The sequence below is a fragment of the Notamacropus eugenii genome, chromosome 1 (genome assembly GCF_028372415.1).
Source record: "Notamacropus eugenii isolate mMacEug1 chromosome 1, mMacEug1.pri_v2, whole genome shotgun sequence".
Classification (NCBI taxonomy): Eukaryota; Metazoa; Chordata; class Mammalia; order Diprotodontia; family Macropodidae; genus Notamacropus; species Notamacropus eugenii.
Window position 1 is genome coordinate 181,190,220 of NC_092872.1, and position 19,579 is coordinate 181,209,798.

At 41.4% G+C, this 19,579-nt stretch overlaps 1 protein-coding gene across 6 annotated transcripts in view; it reads left to right on the forward strand.

Annotated features, from left to right (window-relative positions):
* The window catches only part of CNNM2 (cyclin and CBS domain divalent metal cation transport mediator 2), a 167,206-nt gene that overhangs the window by 75,373 nt on the left and 72,254 nt on the right, over positions 1-19,579 (forward strand). Inside the window, exon 2 of one of the 6 annotated variants that reach the window (XM_072621343.1) lies at positions 2,618-2,788. The exons of the other annotated variants lie outside the window; for them this stretch is intronic. Coding sequence (XP_072477444.1) covers positions 2,618-2,694 — 77 coding nt within the window. The 3' untranslated portion in view covers positions 2,695-2,788. Of the gene's footprint in view, positions 1-2,617; positions 2,789-19,579 lie in introns of those variants that run through there. 6 annotated transcript variants of the gene reach the window in all.

Consider the following 19,579-nt stretch of genomic DNA (forward strand, 5'->3'; position numbering starts at 1 on the left):
ATCACAGATAATAACGGTGCCAGGGTTAGCCATTTCAATCTGTCCTCTACAGTCTAGAAGCTTCTCTGGGCTACTTGTACACTGTGGAATTCACTTAGCAAACATTTATGAGCACCTGCTGTATGCAAGGTCCTGTAGGGAAGACAAAAAAAATAAAGAAAATGCTGATATAGATCTTCAAGGGCCTTAGGCTCCAATGAGGCGGATGAGTGCTACGTTATTCTACTTTAAAAAAAATTACTCAAGGGCCGTAAGAGTAGTACGAACAAAAATGTCCTGAGACAGATAAAGAAGGAAAGATTATTTCTCTTGAAAAATAGAAAATATGCTTTAAGCAGAAAAAAATAACATTGACAAACAGGGCAGTTTAGCCTATGTTGGGAGTTTGGAGGATGAAAGAATTAGATGCAGAGAAAGAAAGAAAAATTTCTGAAACTCCGAAGTGTTGGGGGCGCTAATATGGGAAGTGGAGCTGCATCCTCTGAGGAGGAAACAGTTAATTCTACTTCGAGGAATTATGGTGGGAATCTGCCCAGTCTACCAGGAAAGAGCACGTCCAGTACTGGTCAGAAAGAGAGACAAATAATGGGGCTTGGTGATTCCCTGCTAAGAGGTATCAAGGTAGCCATATCTAATAGGAGCCATCAGGATGTACACTGTTGGGTAACCCTTGTTAGAGAGTTTCATGGCATGCAGTGTCTGTGTATTCCTCAGAGGATTCTTAACTTCTCTGACTCATAGCTGCTATCCAACAAACTTGTATTCAAGGGAAACAAGTATGCAAGGTATTCCCCACTTAAAATTTTTTTTTTTTACCAGTTTTCATTATATTAGAAAAAGAAGTTTTATTGAAAGATTGAGGAAAACAAGATGGAAGACAAAACAGAATCCTTGGAAAACAAACTCTCCCCTAGATTTATAGTAAATCTGAATCCCAGCTCTGAATAATCCGGTCCCACTACCTCTGTAGCTTCTGGTTGCTCCCAGAAGGTCCTGACTGTTCCAGTTGCATTAGGAGGTGGTGTTCTCCTGCATAAGCAAGCCTGCACTTCTTAACTCCGTGCTGCTCTTATCAGGGATTGCCAGGGATCACTTCCATTACACACTTCCTTCAGTTTCTCTGAGCTCCCAGTTGTCATTTTCTTTTAGTACAGTGCAGGGTCTCTAGGTCTGGTTTTCCCTCATTCACTTGATGGGGTACAGGCCTAAGCTGAGACCTTTGCCCCTTCCCCCAAAAGGATTTGGGTCCCATTTGTCTAAGGGCCCTGGAAAACCCCAATCTGAAATTTCCTTGGATTTTCCCATAAAACTTTCATTATCACTACGTCCAAATCTCTGTTATCCTTAACCTAACCTAGCCCTCCAATGTCTCTCATCTCCAGATAGCCTTTAGCTACTGGCCACTACTTGGCCAACCCTAGATCCCTCCCACAGTCTTTCTGTATATTAGGTCCATTCCGTGAAAATGCCCAGATTCAATCTGACCCCCTCACATTAGCGATATAAATGCTCAGATTCCTTAAAAGTCTGGCCAATATGGTGGATCTTTAATAAACTTTGTTTCTCTTTGGCTGAAAGAAGGCTTGGGTCAAGAGCATTTGAGCAGCACCTGCATGTCACTATTTCAGGGTCCCAGCACCCCTAAACCTTGCCCATGTCATTGTCATTTCCAAAAGTTTTTTCTGTGGCTAGTTGCATTATTTGTGATGAAGGAGATGGGAGAGGTGCATGGGAAAAGAAATCTTCAAATTTCCCTTTCTGGTAGGAGACACCAATTGCCTTGCATCCTAGCTCTGTGGTGATCCTGGACTAGGGACTTCCAGAGGCTATCCCTCTTGATCTTTAATCCTGTCAGCCTCTAGCATGCCAAAAGTTTGCTTAGAAAGCTGGGTCCTTCTAGAGTATCTTTGCTGCTTAGGCCCAGTCTATATATGCAGTATGGTGCAGTGAAAATTGTGTTAGATTTGAAATCGGAGCATCTAAACTCAAATCCTGGGGCAAATTGCTTAGTGTTTCTGGGATGCAGTTTCCATCTGTAAAATGAGGGGTGGAGGGTGGGACTACCTGCCCATCAAGGTCATTTCCACCTCTAGCCTCTGCTTCTATGACCACAAATTGTGATGTCCGTTCTCTTTCAACACCTGGGAACAATATCTTCCGTACTAGTGTTGGAGACTGTAAAGCTTTCTAATTTTCTCCTAATTATCTTTCTTAAGTAAAATTCAGTCTTGAACAGTTGGTTGAGCCTGTTCAAATAGCCTAAGGCTGTCAACCTTACCTGCTAATTAGGAGCCCAGTAGAAAGAAAGCCCTCTAGTATATACATTCCCTGGGGAAACTCTTACATTTTGAGTAAGGGTAAGGAAATAAAAGACTCAGCTCAGGTCCTCACTATCTTCCTGGAATCTATCTGAGATAGGATCAGAAATCTCCCAAGTCTTGTTACATTCAACAGCTAATAGGCACTTTTGATGATTCACAGAGGAACAGATGATACCACTGGAAAACTTTTGTTGCTGTTTGGTTGTTTCGGTTGTGTCTAGTTATGACCCCATTTGGAGCTTCCTTGGCAAAGATACTGTAATGGTTTGCCATTTTTCCTCTGGCTTTTTTGACAGATAAAGAAACTGAAGAAAACAGGGTTAAATGGCATGCTCAGAGCCACACAGGACGTAAGCGTCTGAGGTCAAATTGAACTCAGGGAGACACCTGATTCCACGCAGAGCACTCTATCCACTGCGCCACTTAGCTGCCCAGAACAAAACTGGAAAGCGCTGTTGTTAAATCGTGAGAAGTTATAAAGGCCTTAGTTAAGTTCATAGGTTCTTTTTCATCCCTGATTCTGATTACGGCCAATTCAGAAGAGAATGGTGACTTGGAGGAGTGAATACCTGGTTAAGAAGACAGTGTTGGAGAACTGGTCCAAGGGTTTGGAAATAGGCATGGAGGATGAAGAATACGGAAAATGTAGTTCGGGACTTGGTGATCTGATTTTTTTAAAGGTGTTTAAAACTGAAAATATAAAGGGAGACACATTGACCAAGCCATATACCCCAGCCAGTTATTGGGTATGATGCAAGGATAGCTATGCAGAGCTCCCGTAATTCACAGGCAGGAGCAGTAATAAAACCCTTGGGCAGATGTGAGTAATAAAGGAAACCAAGAACATTGGTGCAAGAAGGTGATTGTGAACACGTAGGCGTTCCTGACATTTGGTAAAATGTGACTTATGGCTGCAACATGGCAAAATAAAGGTATAGCACATTCTTAAGGAACAGATTAAAGGACATGGTAGAATAGCACTGGACATCAAGATGATATGTTCATTTAAAAAGAAGACATTCCTGGAAGGAAATCCATGAACCAGACCGGGAAACCGTTGAAGTGAAGATCAGTGGGCAAAAGTGGGATTGTGTTGGGGTATTCTATAACCTGTCTGGACAGGAGAAGAAAATGGATAAAGAATTCAGGAAGCAGACGGGAAACCTGCTCCAGAGGCTTGTGATAGACGTGAACTGCGCAGTTTCAATGACTTTGACAGCTCTTTCTTTTTATAAGTAGAACAGTTAAAGCAACTTTTCTTCCTTTGGGTAGCCCTCCTCTCCCCGTGACTTGTATGATCGTGCCACCCTTATCACATTACCCTAGAATGGGGTCCTTTGCCCAAGCAGGGAGAAAATGTGGGCTTATCAAGGAGTTTACCCTTCCTCTTTGTCCCTATCCCTCACCTCAGTGAAAGACAAGGACTAGGGTTGTTCTCTTTTTTAATGGCTTTATCCCTTGTTTCTGTTTTTGACCTCTCCAGTGTCTCCCTCCTTTAATAATTCCGTTGTAGATGGCTGCTGCCTTTGGCTCCTGGGTGTTTCTACGGCCTCTCCCTCCTGGCTACACACATCTCTAAGCCACCTGGTCTCTCCCTCCATTGGCACTGAGAGCTCCGTCCTTCTGCTTTGCCAATATAATATAGTTAATGCATCTGTAGGTAATGGCTGTCACCTGCTTCATGCTTCTTCTGACATACCTTCGTGGCAAAATTTTACATTTCTTATCTAAAATTCAACATGTTCAAAATAGAACAGATCTCTCCTCTGTTGGGTCCACACCCTACCCTTCCTCCCCAACTCACTGTTCTTCAAACTGTCTCTGTTTATGTCCGCAGCATGGGGTTGTTCCAGACACCTCAGCTCTCTTACATCTGTCCCCATCTTGCATCTCTCTCCATGGCCACAGCCTTAGCTCAGCTCTCCTCACTTCTCACCTAGATTACTGTAATCATCTCCTGATTTGTCTCCCTATGTTGTCTCTCCCCATTCCCATTAATCCCACACACAGCTGCCAAAGTGATTTTTCCTGGAGTGCGGGTCTGACCATGTCATTCACCTCTTTAGTAAACTAATGCTGTCCCTACGATTGCCTCTAGGATCAAATACAGACTCTGACATTTAAAACCCTTTACACCTGGTCCCATCCCGAAGATTAGATGATGCATATTATATCCAATATTAAAATTCTCTGATTTTCTTGTTTGTATTTTCTTTTACCCCTTCTCAGAGAGCTTTGGATGAGTTAGCAAAGATAATTCACCTTAAAGAAATCTGGGTGATTGGATTAGAAACAAAGTTGTTTGTTTCCCAATAGAGTGTACTGGCTTAATTGTTCAACAATAGTACCCCTCATTATAATCCCTACTAGTTTGTCACATATGAAATAATACTCCTGAATATGTAATTCCAAGCCCTTCTTTTTTTACAAAAATTATTTAGAAACCAGACACTTTTATTGCAACAGTTTCCATTCTCTCAATTTCTTCTCTTCAGGTAACATTATGTTCAGATCAGTGAGAGAAGCGAATCATTCCAGAGTAACAGAAATTGTGTTCTCAAGCCCTTCTTATAGGTCAGAAGTAAAACAGGCATATACCGTCTTCTGACATTATGTTTAATTACTGCAGCAAGTCACATACTTTGGTTAGCAGTTCTACAGTTCATCCTTGTGCCCCTTAAAGTCTCATGCATAGATGAATGCCATTTAGATATGGGTATTTCCTTCATTTTCCTCAATAAAGACCAAAAGTTTGAATTATGACTTGGCTACTTCCTTCTTGTGTAATCTTACTTACTTTCTTAGGTCTCAGTTTCCCTGACTCTAAAATAAGGGGGTTTGACTGGATATGCCAATCAGTCATTAAATAGTTATTATGTTTGTGCCAGGCACTGAGCGAGCTGCAGGAGATAGAAATACAAAATACAGATGTGAGACAGGACCTTTCCTCAAGGACCTTATATTCTCTTGTACGTAGTACATTCATAGTACATGTTTACAGATAAATATATATAGCACACTCATGATCTTATTCCATGAGGTCAGGTGGGAGGGGAGTGATCACTGTGGCCATGAGGTGAGAGGGGCAGGTATTATGGTACAGCATGAGGTGGACCTGGGCCAAGGCACAGAGGCCTCAGTGGTCTCAGAGGCAGCTGAGTGACCCACTCTGTAATCATATGATGTCTAAGCGAGCCTAGGCCCAGAGAGCAACTGCAATGATCAAGGAAGCCAAGGGACTTCTTGTAAGCAGAATTAGAATAGTTTGTGTTTCAGTTGAGAAAGACAAACTGAAGGGCAGATATGGTTAAAATATATAAAATCATGAGAAAGTAGTATGGTGAAACAGGAAGTCATTTGGAAAGATTTGGAATCAGAGTATCTGCATTCCAGTCCCACCTCTATCACTGGTTCCATGTGTGGTTTTTGGAAGTCACTTTAACTGAGTCTCGTTTTCCTCATCTGTAAAATTAGGGGGTTCAACTAGATGACCTTTCTCAACCCCCTAATATCACAGATTTATGATCCTGTGATAGGCTTGGAAACAAATCCAAGAATGCTAAAAATAGAAGGTATCTTTCAAAGTCTGAAAGAAATGGTTTAGGGGTGGGCAACCAAGAGAGCTGATTACCTTAAGAAGCCACACAGAGCAAAAATGTCAGTAGATTTAGGGAAAATTTAGACACATTCTTGAATGTGAATGGTAGTTGCCAATTGTTATGGGGAGCTGAAGATGTTTGGTGCATTTTCCTCCCTGGCTATTTGAGGTGATGTCGTGTTTACCTCTAAAATGTCCTTGACTGACTCTCTGAGATAGAGGATCATTTAGATGAGCTATTGATCTGACCTCATCTGGTGCTTCTTGGTTAAAGGAATTGTTAGGGTTGAGAACCGAAATGGCAAAATCATGATCTACTAAATGGATGTATGATTTGAGGACTTAATTTGAGAAAATATAATTATGCTGTATACATATTGGACACAGTATTTATCGAATGAATGAATGAATTGCATAAGTAGGTATGCAGTGAAATCGCATCATTGAAGACTCTCTGAGGGAAAATTCCTTCACTATGAAAGTTCATCCCAAATAGTGTAGATTCTAAAGTATAGGGATATTTTAATTTTATTGTAGGACTTGAACTGATCTAAACCAAGTGATGACTAGATTCCTTAAGAGTCTTACTATGATTGGATAAGAATGGCTTATACTTCACTAATCACTTATTTCTGTATATGTATATAAGATATATGAAGTGATTTTTAAAGTTGCATGAGGCTTCTGACAGGTAATCATCTCCCAATCTCTACTTAAACACATAATGGGCGGGAAGTCTGTTTCATTTTTAGAAGACCCAAGTTTTTAAACTGTTAAATTTATATTTGTTTTAATGCCATGCTGTCATCAAAAGAACTGATAGATGCAAAGTGCTTTGCAAACCTAAAAGTGCTATATAAAGGTTAGCTATTATTATTTTATTAATGAGGCTACCAACAATGCAGATCCACCCAATATACTGGGGGCTTTCTTCTATAGCAGGAGTTCTTAACCTGGGGTCTGTAAACTTGGGATTAAAAAATATTTTGATAGCTATATTTCTGCATAATTAAGTTTCTTTGTAATCCTATGTATTTCACTTTATGCATTAAACAGGTTTTTGTTTTTGTTTTTTGTTTTTTTTTTTTTTGAGAATGGGCCCATGGGCATCACCAGAAAGCCAAAGGAGTCTATGACACACAAAAAAGTGAAGAAACCCCGTTCTTGATCTCTTGATATTATCAAGATGCCAGGAACATGGTTGTTATCTGATTTTTTTCCAAATGCTTGCTATGCAATTGGCCTATTAAAAAAAAATTCAATTTATATATATATATATACACTGAATTTTTTTATACACACACACATATGTATATGTATATATACATACATACATACCCACATACACACCTTCTCAGATGACATCGCTTGTGCCCATTTCCTTCATACTTATTTCTTCATATGTTATACCTTGGTCACATCTGCTTCAGTACCTCACCATTTCTCTCTGAGCGATTCTCCATTTCAGCTCTTTGGAATATGGTATTCCATGACTCCTGTATTTAGTCCAGATTATATGGTATGCATTTGGATGGACACTCCAAAGAGCATGCCTTTCAGTAAGTAAATCTTGAATTGGACATTGTAAATGGACTGTGAATTGAGCTTAGAATTGAATAGGAGGGAGGAGAATGGGCTGGATCGCCTTTGGGAAACCGTTCTGGTTTTTAATGACCCTATTGCTCAGTCTTTGTTAGCCAATTTCTTTAAAAGATTTTCATGTTCTTTCCAAAGAAAATAGTTTCTCTAGCACACACACACACACACACACACACACACACACACGTGGAAAAAGTATATTTGTATCTAATCTTGGTGAAGCTGCAAGAGTGCTGGCTATAGAACCTGAGAACCTGGGTTCGAATTCCACCTGTAAAACCCTAAGTCTCATTTTCTTTATCTGTAAAACAAGAGGACTGAACTATATGCCCCTCTGAGGTCTACTCCAGTTCTAGATCTATGACATCAGCCTCATTTTAACTTCACTATTCTTCCTGCAAAATACGGCTGTATGTTGAGTGAAATGTTATAGTTTCCAAAGAATGGAAGTTGAGGATCTTTACAATGAGCCAAAAATTTGTCTCCCTCCCATTTTCATGTTTAATTCCACCTTCTGGAATTACACAGGGATAGAACAGTCTATTTCCCATTCCCCACCCCCACCCCACTGGATATTTTGGATATTGGATATCCTTCTCACATACTTTAAACATTTTATCAATAAATCGGTTGCACAATTAATTGGTAATATCTCTGAGCAAAGTATTTGCTATAGCAAAGTGTGGCCCATCCCTAAATCCAAATCTGTGAAGTATTAGTTCAGAAGTTTTTTAAAGCTGTGGATCTCAAGGTAATTTTATACTTAGCTGCCTTTAATGCTACTAAAAAAGGGTAAATGATCAAGTCTTTCATTCCATTTTAACTCTCCAAAGTGATTTTCCTAAAGCAGAGATCTAACCATGTCACTCTCCTATTTGATAAGTTCCAGTGTCTCCTAGTTGTTCCTTAGATAAAATATAAACTTCTGTGTTTGGCATTTAAAACCCTTCACAAGGGGCATCTGGGTGGCACAATGGATAGAGTACTGGCCCTGGAGCCAGGAGGACCTGAATTCAAAACCAGCCTCAGACACTAGGTGTGTAATCCTCAGCAAGTTACTTAACCCTGATTCCTTCCTAAAAATGACAACAAAACTCCGCTTCACTATCTGGCTCCATTCTATCCTTCCATCCTTATTATGTGTTCCTTCCCTTTGGACATATAGCCTTCAGTCAAATAGGTCTGATGGTTTCTCAGCCACAGCACTCCATCTCTGACCTCTGTGCCTGTGTACAACCAGCCCTCATGCCTGGAGCACTCTCCTGGCTCACTTTCACCTCTTAGAATACCTGGCTTTCTGTAGAGCTGAGTCAAAGCGCCACTGTTACCTGAAGCCTTTCCTGAACCTCCCACATTCGAGGACCTGCATGATCCGGTCACTGTTTAGTGTACGCCTCTTCAGGGATTGTGTAGTTAACCATCAGGGCCTGCAGGACAGTGACTCACTTTTTGTCTTTGTGTTCCTGGCACCTCGTAAAGAACCTGGCTCATAGTAGGAACCTAAATACTGACTAATGAACTGATTGATGGCTGTTGGGAGTTGTAGAGCTGGAGGATGTAATAATATAGTCTTCTAATGGAGTTACAGACCTCAAACAAATCTGGCTACCTGCACACACACACACACACACGCACACACACACACGACAAGAAAGATTAAAGAAGAGACATTTCAAACATTCAAAAGTCGGAATTGGTTGGGCCTTATTAGGAGAAGTGTGGTATGTGGTGCTAGAGCCCCAGCCAGGGGGTAGCACAAAGCAAGGGCTCACTAGGCTAGGGCAGCCTCCTGGGTGGGAATGTGGCATTCTGGTTGAAAGGTCAGTAGAAGGCAAGTACAGTCTATAGTCAGTGATGTGTGACGGCAAGAGGCAAAGTGAAATAGGGGTTTGAAGTAACAGCTTCTTCTTACCCAACGAGAAAACAGAATCTGACGCAAGCAGTGCAGGTCTAAATGGCTGTGAATGGAACAACTTACCAGCAACATTTTCCATCTGCAGCTCCATATTGAGGTAATTAACCACAAATGAGATTAAACTGCTGGAAAATTGCAAGAGCAATGGAAAATAAAAAGGGCAGCCTGTAGTGCATGGGTTAATTGCTGTACTGGAGCTCAGTGCAGAGAGTTGCCATTGTTGAAAAGGTGCAGCAGTTCACCATAGTGCGAACTGTGTTAATGCATTTATTTAAATAGATTTTCAGGGGAAATACTCTAAAATTTCCTTTAAAATTTATGTCTCCTACTAGGATTTGGTGCATTTAGGACCAATGTGCATCCCTTGCTAAGCAGAAATTTATTTAACAGAATTTCAAACTTGGGTTTGTTTGATTTGTCAGACTCTCAGAGTAGCAGCTCTTCATAGAACTTAAAGAATTGGAGATTCCTTGCTGCCATGTTGTTTCCTGACACCGACTGGGTGCCTGCCTCCCCTTCCTCTGAATATTCCCGCCTAGGTACTGTAGCTCAGCTGAGGCTTAGTGGCTAAAGCCTCTGACACAGGGACGGGGAGCTGCTGTCTCATTACGAAGGCAGCTCTGGCTCAGTTTCATTCAACCTCAGCCTTAATGATTTACTCTGGTCATGCTCCCGTGGCCAGTACTGCATTTTTCTTCCTTAGTGGCCTATTCTGATGAGCACTTCCAGATCTGTGGGCAAAAGCCCTTCTCCCTGGGAGTCAGCTTTTCACAGACTCCCCTCTACCTTGTTAGGCCCTCTATCCATCCTACTGTGTGCCTTGCTACCCTGGGACCTCTAGCATTACAGTAGGACACCTGAGATCAGCAGTGATAGTTAAGGACTGTGAGCTGCGAGATGCCCTGGGGTCTCAGTTTCCCTCCTTCTGGCATTACTAATGTGGGTATAGTCTGGGCAGATTGCCTCTGATCATCCCCCACCTTGAGGACTCTCACCACCCTCAAGGACCTAGGTCATCTGTAATGGGGCATACCAGCCTCGGTGTACTATAGGATCTTTGTCTCTTACCTTTCCTCCAGCTAATTTGCCTCGGGTGCTCAAATTCCCAGTTATTGCTCTACCAGGAGCTATTAAAGGGGTTTTTAGAATCCCTATGTGAGCCCAAACTCTCCTTTTGAGCTTTATTTCCAACCAAATATAAATGGCATGAGTCAGCTTGATAAAAAAGTAGGTGCAGCTCCCCCAAATATGTGTAGATGTGTGTCTTAGGGGGAGGTGGGGGCTTGGACCTGCCTTCTCCTGTCACGTCTCTGCTAAACTCCTACCTTCTCTAAGAAGTTTTTCCTGGTACTCCTTAGCCGTAGGGCCTTCCCTCTGGTGTTGCTGCCACTCTATCCTGTATCTTATTTGTACATAATTGTATATTATGTCCCCCATGACATTTTAGTGCCTTGACAGCAGGGATATTTTTTTTCTTCTTTTGGTATTTCTAGTGCTTATCATAGTGCCTGGCATGCTGTATGACTTGGTTTGACTGATTTCATTGGGCCAGGAGCTTCTGGTAAGGAAAATGTAGTTGTGATTAATAATACAGATTTGTTTAAAAGCTTTTTAAAGTGCATAATGACTTAGGAATTACTTCGGTAGGTAGTTGTTAACAGGCTAAGTAACATTTGAAAGTACAGTAGATAAAAAATGATAACAGTCTGAAATCTATGGCACAAGTGGCCAGGAGGGCCCAGAATCTAATACAGACCTGAATGCTTACTGAATGAATATCTGCCAGTGCTTCAGGGAGAATCACAGCGCTGTCCAGGGTGGGGCCAGGAGATGTGAGTGTTAGTCTTGGTTTGAGTAAGTAGCTCTGTGACCGTGGGCAGTTGTTTAGCCACCGTGCCTCAGTTTCCTCATACCTAAAATGAAAAGGTTGAACTCAGATCGGGGAGCATGCAGTTTGGTGCATACTGGGATGGATTTTTTTAGCCAAATACAAAATAAACCCATACCTGTGTGATGACTTATCCCATTCATTCTGAAGCTCTCCTTAGCACAGGAACAAGAGCCTTGAAGGCAAGTAGAGCCCAAGCCCAGAGTGCTTTTGTTCCACAACCCTCTACCAGTTCTCCATCTCTTTATTGCCTGAAGCACAGAGCACCTTGAGGTGCCCTACTTGTACCCCTTCTTAATCTTCTAATCACATTTACACACACACACACACACACACACACACACACACACACACACATACATGCACACGCACTTCTTGTTCCCTTGCTTGCCATTTTCCCCACCTCTTCTTCCCTCTACTACCTCTCACTACTCGTTCCAGGGGATAGGCTTCATTGTTAAACTCATTGGAATAGCTGAAGGCTATAGTAATTTCTCAGGGTCCTCCTAATTCCTGCCTTCAGTCATCTAGATGGCAGTGGATGCAGTGTTAGTCCTGGAATCAAAAAGACCTGTGTTGCAATTTGGCGCTGACTAGCTATGTGACCTTGGATAGATCACTTGACCAGATCTGTCTTCCTCAGTCTCCTGGTACATAAAGTGGGGATAATAATAGTACCTACTTCTCAGGTTGTTGTGAGGAGAAAATGAAATAACATTTGTACAGCACTTTGCAATTAATAAAGCACCATGTAAATGCTGGATATTATCTTTAGGCCACACATTTTGACAAATGCTTCCTTGAAACAGTTTCTTATTCGGTAGTTTTGGTATAATACAAATAAAAGAATAATCTTTTATAGATGAGGCTGGTATTAAAGCTCTCCAACCTCATTAAATATTCTGTGGCCTGCTTATAACCCACAATTTGTCTTCCCAATGCCATTTGGTTAACTGGAAGAATATTGGTGTTTAAAGGATACTGAGGTAGCGTAAGCATTGACGATACTGTGCAGCTCTCTGAATTTGATTCAACGTAATCTCATCCTTCTGCTCAGTCTGGACCTACCTCATTTTCTGTCCACAGTGTCTGTTTAAAGTCCACACATTTGCATGCCTGTGTGTGTACACATGTGTGCACCCACCAAGCCAGAGGACTGTTCATTTAGTTGCGTATCAGTTAGAGCTGGGAGAAAACATAAACCGTTTATCCTGGGATTTAAAGTCCTGCACAGTTTGTCTCCTACCTACCTTTGCAGTACAAAACTCCCTGTACTAGGAGTCAGACGCCCTCACTCGCATCCTAGTTCTGGCGCTGTCCCCTTGAGGTCGGTACTTAAATACAAGAGCTTTAGTTTTTTCTTTGGTAAAATCAGGCTAATCCTTACAATGTCTCCTCATAGCATAATGTGAAGCAAGCGCTTCATCAAGGGTGGCTAGGTGGTGCAGTGGATAGAGTCCTGTGCTTGCAAAGACTCATCTTCCTGAGTTCAAGAGTTGGCTCAGTTTTCTTATCTGTAAATGAACTGGACAAGGAAATGGCAAGCCATTCCACCATTTTTGCCAAGGAAACCCCAAATGGGGTCACAGAGAGTTGGACATGTCCGGGCAACAGCAAAAATTATGTCATCAGCACTAAAGCATCATCCTTTGATTTCTGGGATGTTTCTTCAGTGGATCTGAGATCACATTAATGGGTCACTCAGCCAGTCTACACTCCCCATCCTCTGCCACTCATCCATTCTTCTCATAAACCCACCCCAGGAAATGGCTCAAGTGCTAAGAGAACTTCCTTGAGGTCTCTTGTAATTGTACCGGTCCCACACAAGCTGGCTGTCTAACAGGAACTTTTGCTAGGGACATTTTTTTTCAGTCCTGCATGTTTCTGATGTTCTCTTTGCCCTGCTTTTTCTGCATGGTTCATCCCTTGTTGATAATTCAGACTACTCCTGCCCACATGTACTTGGACATTGCCCTTTGGGTGATCCTCAGCCTCAGCTCTTGGAGACAATGGAAGAGTGTATCTAACAACGGTAGCTAACATTCATATACTGCTTTAAGATTTGCAGAGAGCTTTCTTCATAGCATATGTGCATAAGTTATTATTGTAATCTTGGAATGGCCTCCCTCTCCCCTCTTTACCTCTTGAATTCCTATTCATTCCTTAAAGCCTGATTCAAATGGCAACCTTGTTCATGAATCCTTCCCCTTCCCTCTTGGTAATGCTTTTTCCCTTTGAGCCTCATACAGCTTTGTTCTGTTTTTCTCTAATGCACTTAGCCTGTACATGATAATCACATTATCATTATCTGTGTATACTTCTTATTCCCCACTCCTACACCCCACAAGCCTATAAGCTCCATGAGGTCAAGGATCTTGTCTTATCTGAACTCCCTATTTTCACAAATGCCTAGCACAGTGCCCTGTATAATAGGTGTTTAATAAAATGTGCACTAAATTTGTTCTTAAATTTGTTATCTATAGGTAAGGGAGGAACAAAGCCTTTTGTAATAATGATGATGATTATAATAACGGTAGCTAATATTTATATAGACTTGAGGGTTTGCAAAATGCTCTACTTTCATCTCATTTGGTTCCCCTAACAACCCTGAGGAGGCAGGGTTGACTGTAAAGGTATGATCTGCTCCAGAATATTGTTTGCAAAAGCCTGTCTCCACCAAGGATGCCATTGATGCATGTATAAGTTATTCTCATAAAGAATTTGTAGTGCTGGGAAAGCACGCATGTTAGTTGGTACTTATTGATCTTTGCTTGGTCACCTTTTGGAGGTAATAAGATTTCTGGTTTGTTTTGTTTTTTTTCTCTAAGACTCTGGTGTCCTTCCTTTCTTCAGAGAAGCAGGTGTTATCTGTCCCCCTTTTACTAAAGAGGAAATGGAAACAAAGAGATGAGCTCCAATCCCACAGCTGTTAAGGGTCTGAAGCAGGGCTGGCACTCATTTCTTCCTCTTATAAGTGATGTCGCTGCTTGAGGTGTCCTAGAGCAATCAGAGCAACTTTGGTATTGTGGTTTCTGAATTGTCATAGAATAAAGTCACACATTTTTCCCTGAAGTGAATAATGTGGATAGTAGAATATATTTTGACCCTAGAGATTGCATAATTTTATTATATAGTTTATGTAAATTCCAGCAAAATTTCCTAAGGGGGTTATTAGTGAATATCAAAGGGCTTCAAGACTCTTTGTGAGTTAATCATTCAAATAAATTTATAGAAGACCATATTCTCTGGAACATCATCGGGTTAGGTCAGATTCCTAATCCTGGGAGGCGTGGCATTTTGGGAGTTTGGGGTGGGAGAGTTTGGTAGGATATGCATAGTGATTAACAAGTATCCAAAAGTACAGCTGCTCCCTCAGAATTCTAACTTCATGGTTTAGCCTTATCTGACCTATTAATGATTGTTGTATTTAAAAATGACATGGTTTAGATCAACCTAGGTTGGAGCATTTATCTCCCTTTGTCTACCTGAAAATAAAACAATGTAGCCCTAAGATCTGTAAGCCAAGTTATTTATCTGGATTGAGCCTGACGTTCTGGGAGCTGATTCACATGCAGCTTCATTTCCCTGGGTCAAAAATGGGACCTGAGGAGTAGCAGGTAGATAGATGGGTGCACTGATTTCCCTGTGGCCTTTGTGGTGAACATGTCCAAGTGCATTTCATTCGATGATCGCTCTGCTTAGATGAACTTAGTATGAGACTTGCCTCTGTTCTTCAAAACCTCAAGCCTGACAAAGACACCATGTGTCACTGATGCAAGAAATAGCTGGTAGGGGATTTGATTTGACTTTAGCTAAGGTCCTTAGATTAGCTAAAAGTTTGTTGGGGGCAGTAGTTACAGGGCTTTCTCAAATGGCTTGTGTGTATACAGACACTTAAGAGATCCTTAAGCTTTGGAAGCTTTGAGTAAAGAAACTGACTGAAGGGGTAAATCAAGGACTTGCTTAATTTGGAGTTTTTGTGGTGGGGAAAATGTTATGTTGAGAATTGATGAAGTACTACTAAGCACCCCAGATTTACTTACGTAGCATGGCTGGCACTAATCATTTCAAGAAGGCAGAATTTTGATCTTTGGTACTTCATTGACTCTGTGAACTCATTGTTGTGGGTACTTCCTCCAACAATACAAATCATAAATCCATTCATTTTTCGTTTGTCTTTGCCAGTTTGCTGGGTTTAAGATGCAATCTCAGATTTGTTTTGATTTGTAATCTTATTAGTGATTTGGAGCACTTTTTAAAATAGTTTTCAATTCTTCTTTTGAGAATTATTTGTTATTTCTTTTTACCACTTTCCTACTAGGGAATGACTGTTGGTCTTGGGTCGTTTTGTTAGTTACCTTACATGCTAGATCCTTATCAGAGACATTTATTTGATGCAAAGATTTGACTCCCATCTGACTCTTGACATTCTTTTACTACTAGAAGAATTAATATTACTTATGAAGAAGCTTTTTTAATTTTATATAATTTAAATGATTATATCTTTTGTGATAGAGGAAATCTTTTAATTTGACATTTCTTTCTTTCTCTTGTATCAAATTGTTTTAGTTCAAAACAAGAGGAATCCTGGATTCTCTGCACCTGTCAGTCAATTGTGTGACTGTAAAGATGTGATCTGCTCCAGAATACTGTTTGCAAAAGCCTGCCTTCACCAAGGATGCCATTGTCGCATGTATAGGTTATTCTCATAAAGAATTTGTAGTGCTGGGAAAGTAGGCGTGTTAGTTGGTAGTTATTGATCTTTGTGTGGTCACCTTTTGGAGGTAATAAGATTTCATGGTTTTTTTTTCTCTAAGACTTTGGTGTCCTTCTCTTCTTCGGAAAGCTTCAGAATCCATCCCTGAGGGTTCTCAGAATTTTTATCTTCAGCACTGTGATCAGCAGATGAGTATTATAGGGAGGAGTTCTATTTTGTTTAAGAATAAACTTCCTAACATTTAGAGCTGCCTTAAAATTGAATAGTCAGCTTTTATTACGGTGGAACGGTGAGTCCCCTGTTATTGGAGGTATTCAGACAGGAATTAGATGACCATTTATTAATGAAGGTCTTCACCCTTTTGGGTTGGGGTTGGACTAGCAGACCTGCCCTGTAGCTCCCTTGATTCCAACTGAAGATGGCCTTCATGAGCTGATTCCATGTCTTTTCCCATGTGCAGCACCAGAAACAGTAAGTCAGCAAAAACTGAGGCTCTTCCTGAGCTCCATCCTTACAGGGCTTCTGAAAGCCTCCCAGGAAAGGAGGAGAGGCCACAGTAACAGACCTCAGGTGATCACAGAGAAGGGAGGAACTTGGGAACAGTGGGTGTGGTTTCGGAATCAGCTTTGTAGAGAAATGTACATGGGAGAGAGCAGTAGAAAATAAGGCTGAGGACGTGGTACAGCTGTTCGGTTTTGTTACAGATGGTGGCACACACCTTTATGGGAGGAATACTATGTCTCAACACTAATATGACGTACCACAAATTTGAAAGAGCCAACCAGGGGTGGGGACCCTGCTACCTTGAGGTTATATGTGGCCCTCTAGGTCCTTAAGTGTAGCCCTTTGGTGGAATCCAAGCTTCACGTGAAGTCAAAGGGCCACACTTGAGGACCTAGAGGGTCACATGTGGCCTTGAGGCAGCAGGTTCCCCGGTCCAGAGAAACTACACTTTCTTCCCTTGAATTTCTCTTCTTGTTTCCCCTTTCCCATCAGTTTAGATGAACATGTACCTGTCTCCTTGGTGACATTAATCATTTCAAATTAACCAGTATTATCTTCCAGAATGTGATGAAATTATTCAGTCAGAGGTGTGATGAAAAAAAGTGCATCATTTTTATTCTGTTTTGCAATTATGTCATACTGTACCTAAGCTGTCTGGGGAAGTTGGGTCCTATATGGATATCTCCATCTAGGGACTGCAGTGTCTTGTTTATTCACCTAGTAATTATGACAGGTAGTTTCTATACAGACTTTCTTTATGGACCACCCTCCTCACTGTTTCAGTAAGCTAGACAAACCGCTCTAGAGGTGAGAAGGGATGGAGGGCAGTCCACATCCTGGTTGGTCTGCAGATCTGCGGAAAGCTCTATTTTTGGAAAATGAACTCAATTTCATAGTCAGTCTGGTTGTTGTACCAGACAAAGCTGGGCACAGAGTTCAAAGAAGCCAGTCTGAAGTTGATGTATATTATCTTACTTTCTAGAAGCCAGTTACATGTGTTGTAAATAAACATGCCTTTCCTAAAATAGTTGTTTAGAGCTGAACAATGCATTAGTTATGGAGAGGGAGTGGTAGGGGGGAATAAGCTTTGCTGTAGCAGCTGTCACATGATGAGCACCATCTCAGGTGATCATAGGCACTATACTGAGACAGTTCAGTTGATAGAAGATTTCTAATTGGATATCCCAGAGATGTGTTGAAAACTCAACACATCTAAAACAGAGCTTAGGATCCCTCCCAATCTACCCCTCTTCAAAACATCCCTATTTTTGTCAAAAGCGCCATCATTCTTTAGTCTCTCAGATTCATAACCTTTGTGTTACCCTCACCTCCTCGCACTTGCTCACCCCACGCATCTAATCAGGAGTCAGAGGAGGCTTTTTCTATCTCTACAGTGTCTCTTGCATTGGACCCTTTCTCTTTACCCAGACATCTACCACCTATGGTCTGGGCCCGCATCACCTCGCACTTGGATTACTGTGGTGGCCTACTTGCTCTCTCCATGTTCCAGTCTACACAGCTGTTGAAGCACAAATCCGAACAAGTCACTTCTCTCTTCAGTAACCACCAGTGGCTCTCTATCACATCTAGAAAATGATATAAACTCACTTGTTTAACTTGAAGTGCTCTTTATAAGCCGATCCTTACCTATCTCTCCATCCCCACTGGACATTACCATCCCTCCTGTGCTCTACAATCCAGCCAAACTGGCCTTCTCTGGTCCTCAGTGCATTCCCGGCTGTTCCCCCATGCCTGGCAGGCACTTCTCCTCATCTCTACCCCAGAGAATAATGAATAATTCTCTTCTTTCAGATGCCGTTCTCGTGCCACTGTCTTCATGAAGCCCTTCCCAAGGTGCTAATTTCATACCTTGTGTTTGTTATCTCTGTAATTATTCTGTATGTACTTACACATGTACTTGTTGCCTCTTCAGGATGAGTCCAAGGCACTTAGAGGTGGCAGCTGTTTCACTCTCTGCATTTATACCCTTAGTCCTGGCATGTAGTTGCTGCTTAGTAGATGCTTGTTGATTGATTGGTTTCTTACACGCTAGCTTCTAGAATCGGAAAATATTTAAGTGCTCTAGAGCGAGAATTCTTAAGCCTTTTTTGTTTCGACTCACTTTGTGCCCATGGTAAAGTTAAAGTCTATGGACCCCCCTTCTCAGAGTATTATTTTTAAATGCATAAAATAGATATGGTTACAGAGGAAACTACTTATATTGAAATAAATATGTAATATTTTCCCATCCAAGTTCACAAACTCTTTTAAAATCTATCCATGCATCACTTGTGGGCAGGAATCCATGGATCCCAGATTAAGAACCTCTGTTCTATAGCTCATAATATACCTAAAGTGTCTATTCTTTGGTGCAAACAAAAATAACATTAAATCAGAAACCAAATTTATGTTTCTATTTGGAATTTGTCGTCTCCATCTTACTATATGGCACTGAGATGTGGATTTCTTGCTATAGAAAAGCCACTTGAAAAATCTTGAGAAATGTTGTCAGTACTACCTTGGATGTTTGATCCTTCAGACAGAAGACAGACATTCCCATGATGGGGTCTGTCTACTGGTTGGATATATGGGATGAAGGAGAGTGAGAAGTTAAAGAGGATGCCAGGATTATGAAACGCGGAACCTGGAAGTCTGGTGGTGCTTTTAACAGAAGTAATGATGTTTGGAAGAGTTGGGGAAAGTAGGGAAAAAGGAAGGAATGAAGAGATGCAGGAGCAAAGGACAGTTTAGAGATAAAAAGCCTAATTCTTTGGGTTAAGATTGGAGAGGGAAGAAAGTGAAATGGGAGCAGGTGTAATGGTCTGACAGAGTACTGAGGGGTGGGGAGATGAAAAAGAGGTCAAGGAAGGGGGTGGCATAGGGAGAGAGGGAATGAGAAGAGATGATGTCAGATAGAGGAATGTCAGAGCTTCTACTAAGGGGGAAATGGGAACACTTACAGGTAATGGTGAGATCAAGTGTGTGTAGCCGAGATGGAGTGAAGGAGCAGTGAGGACATTAAGAAGCTTAAGGAAAT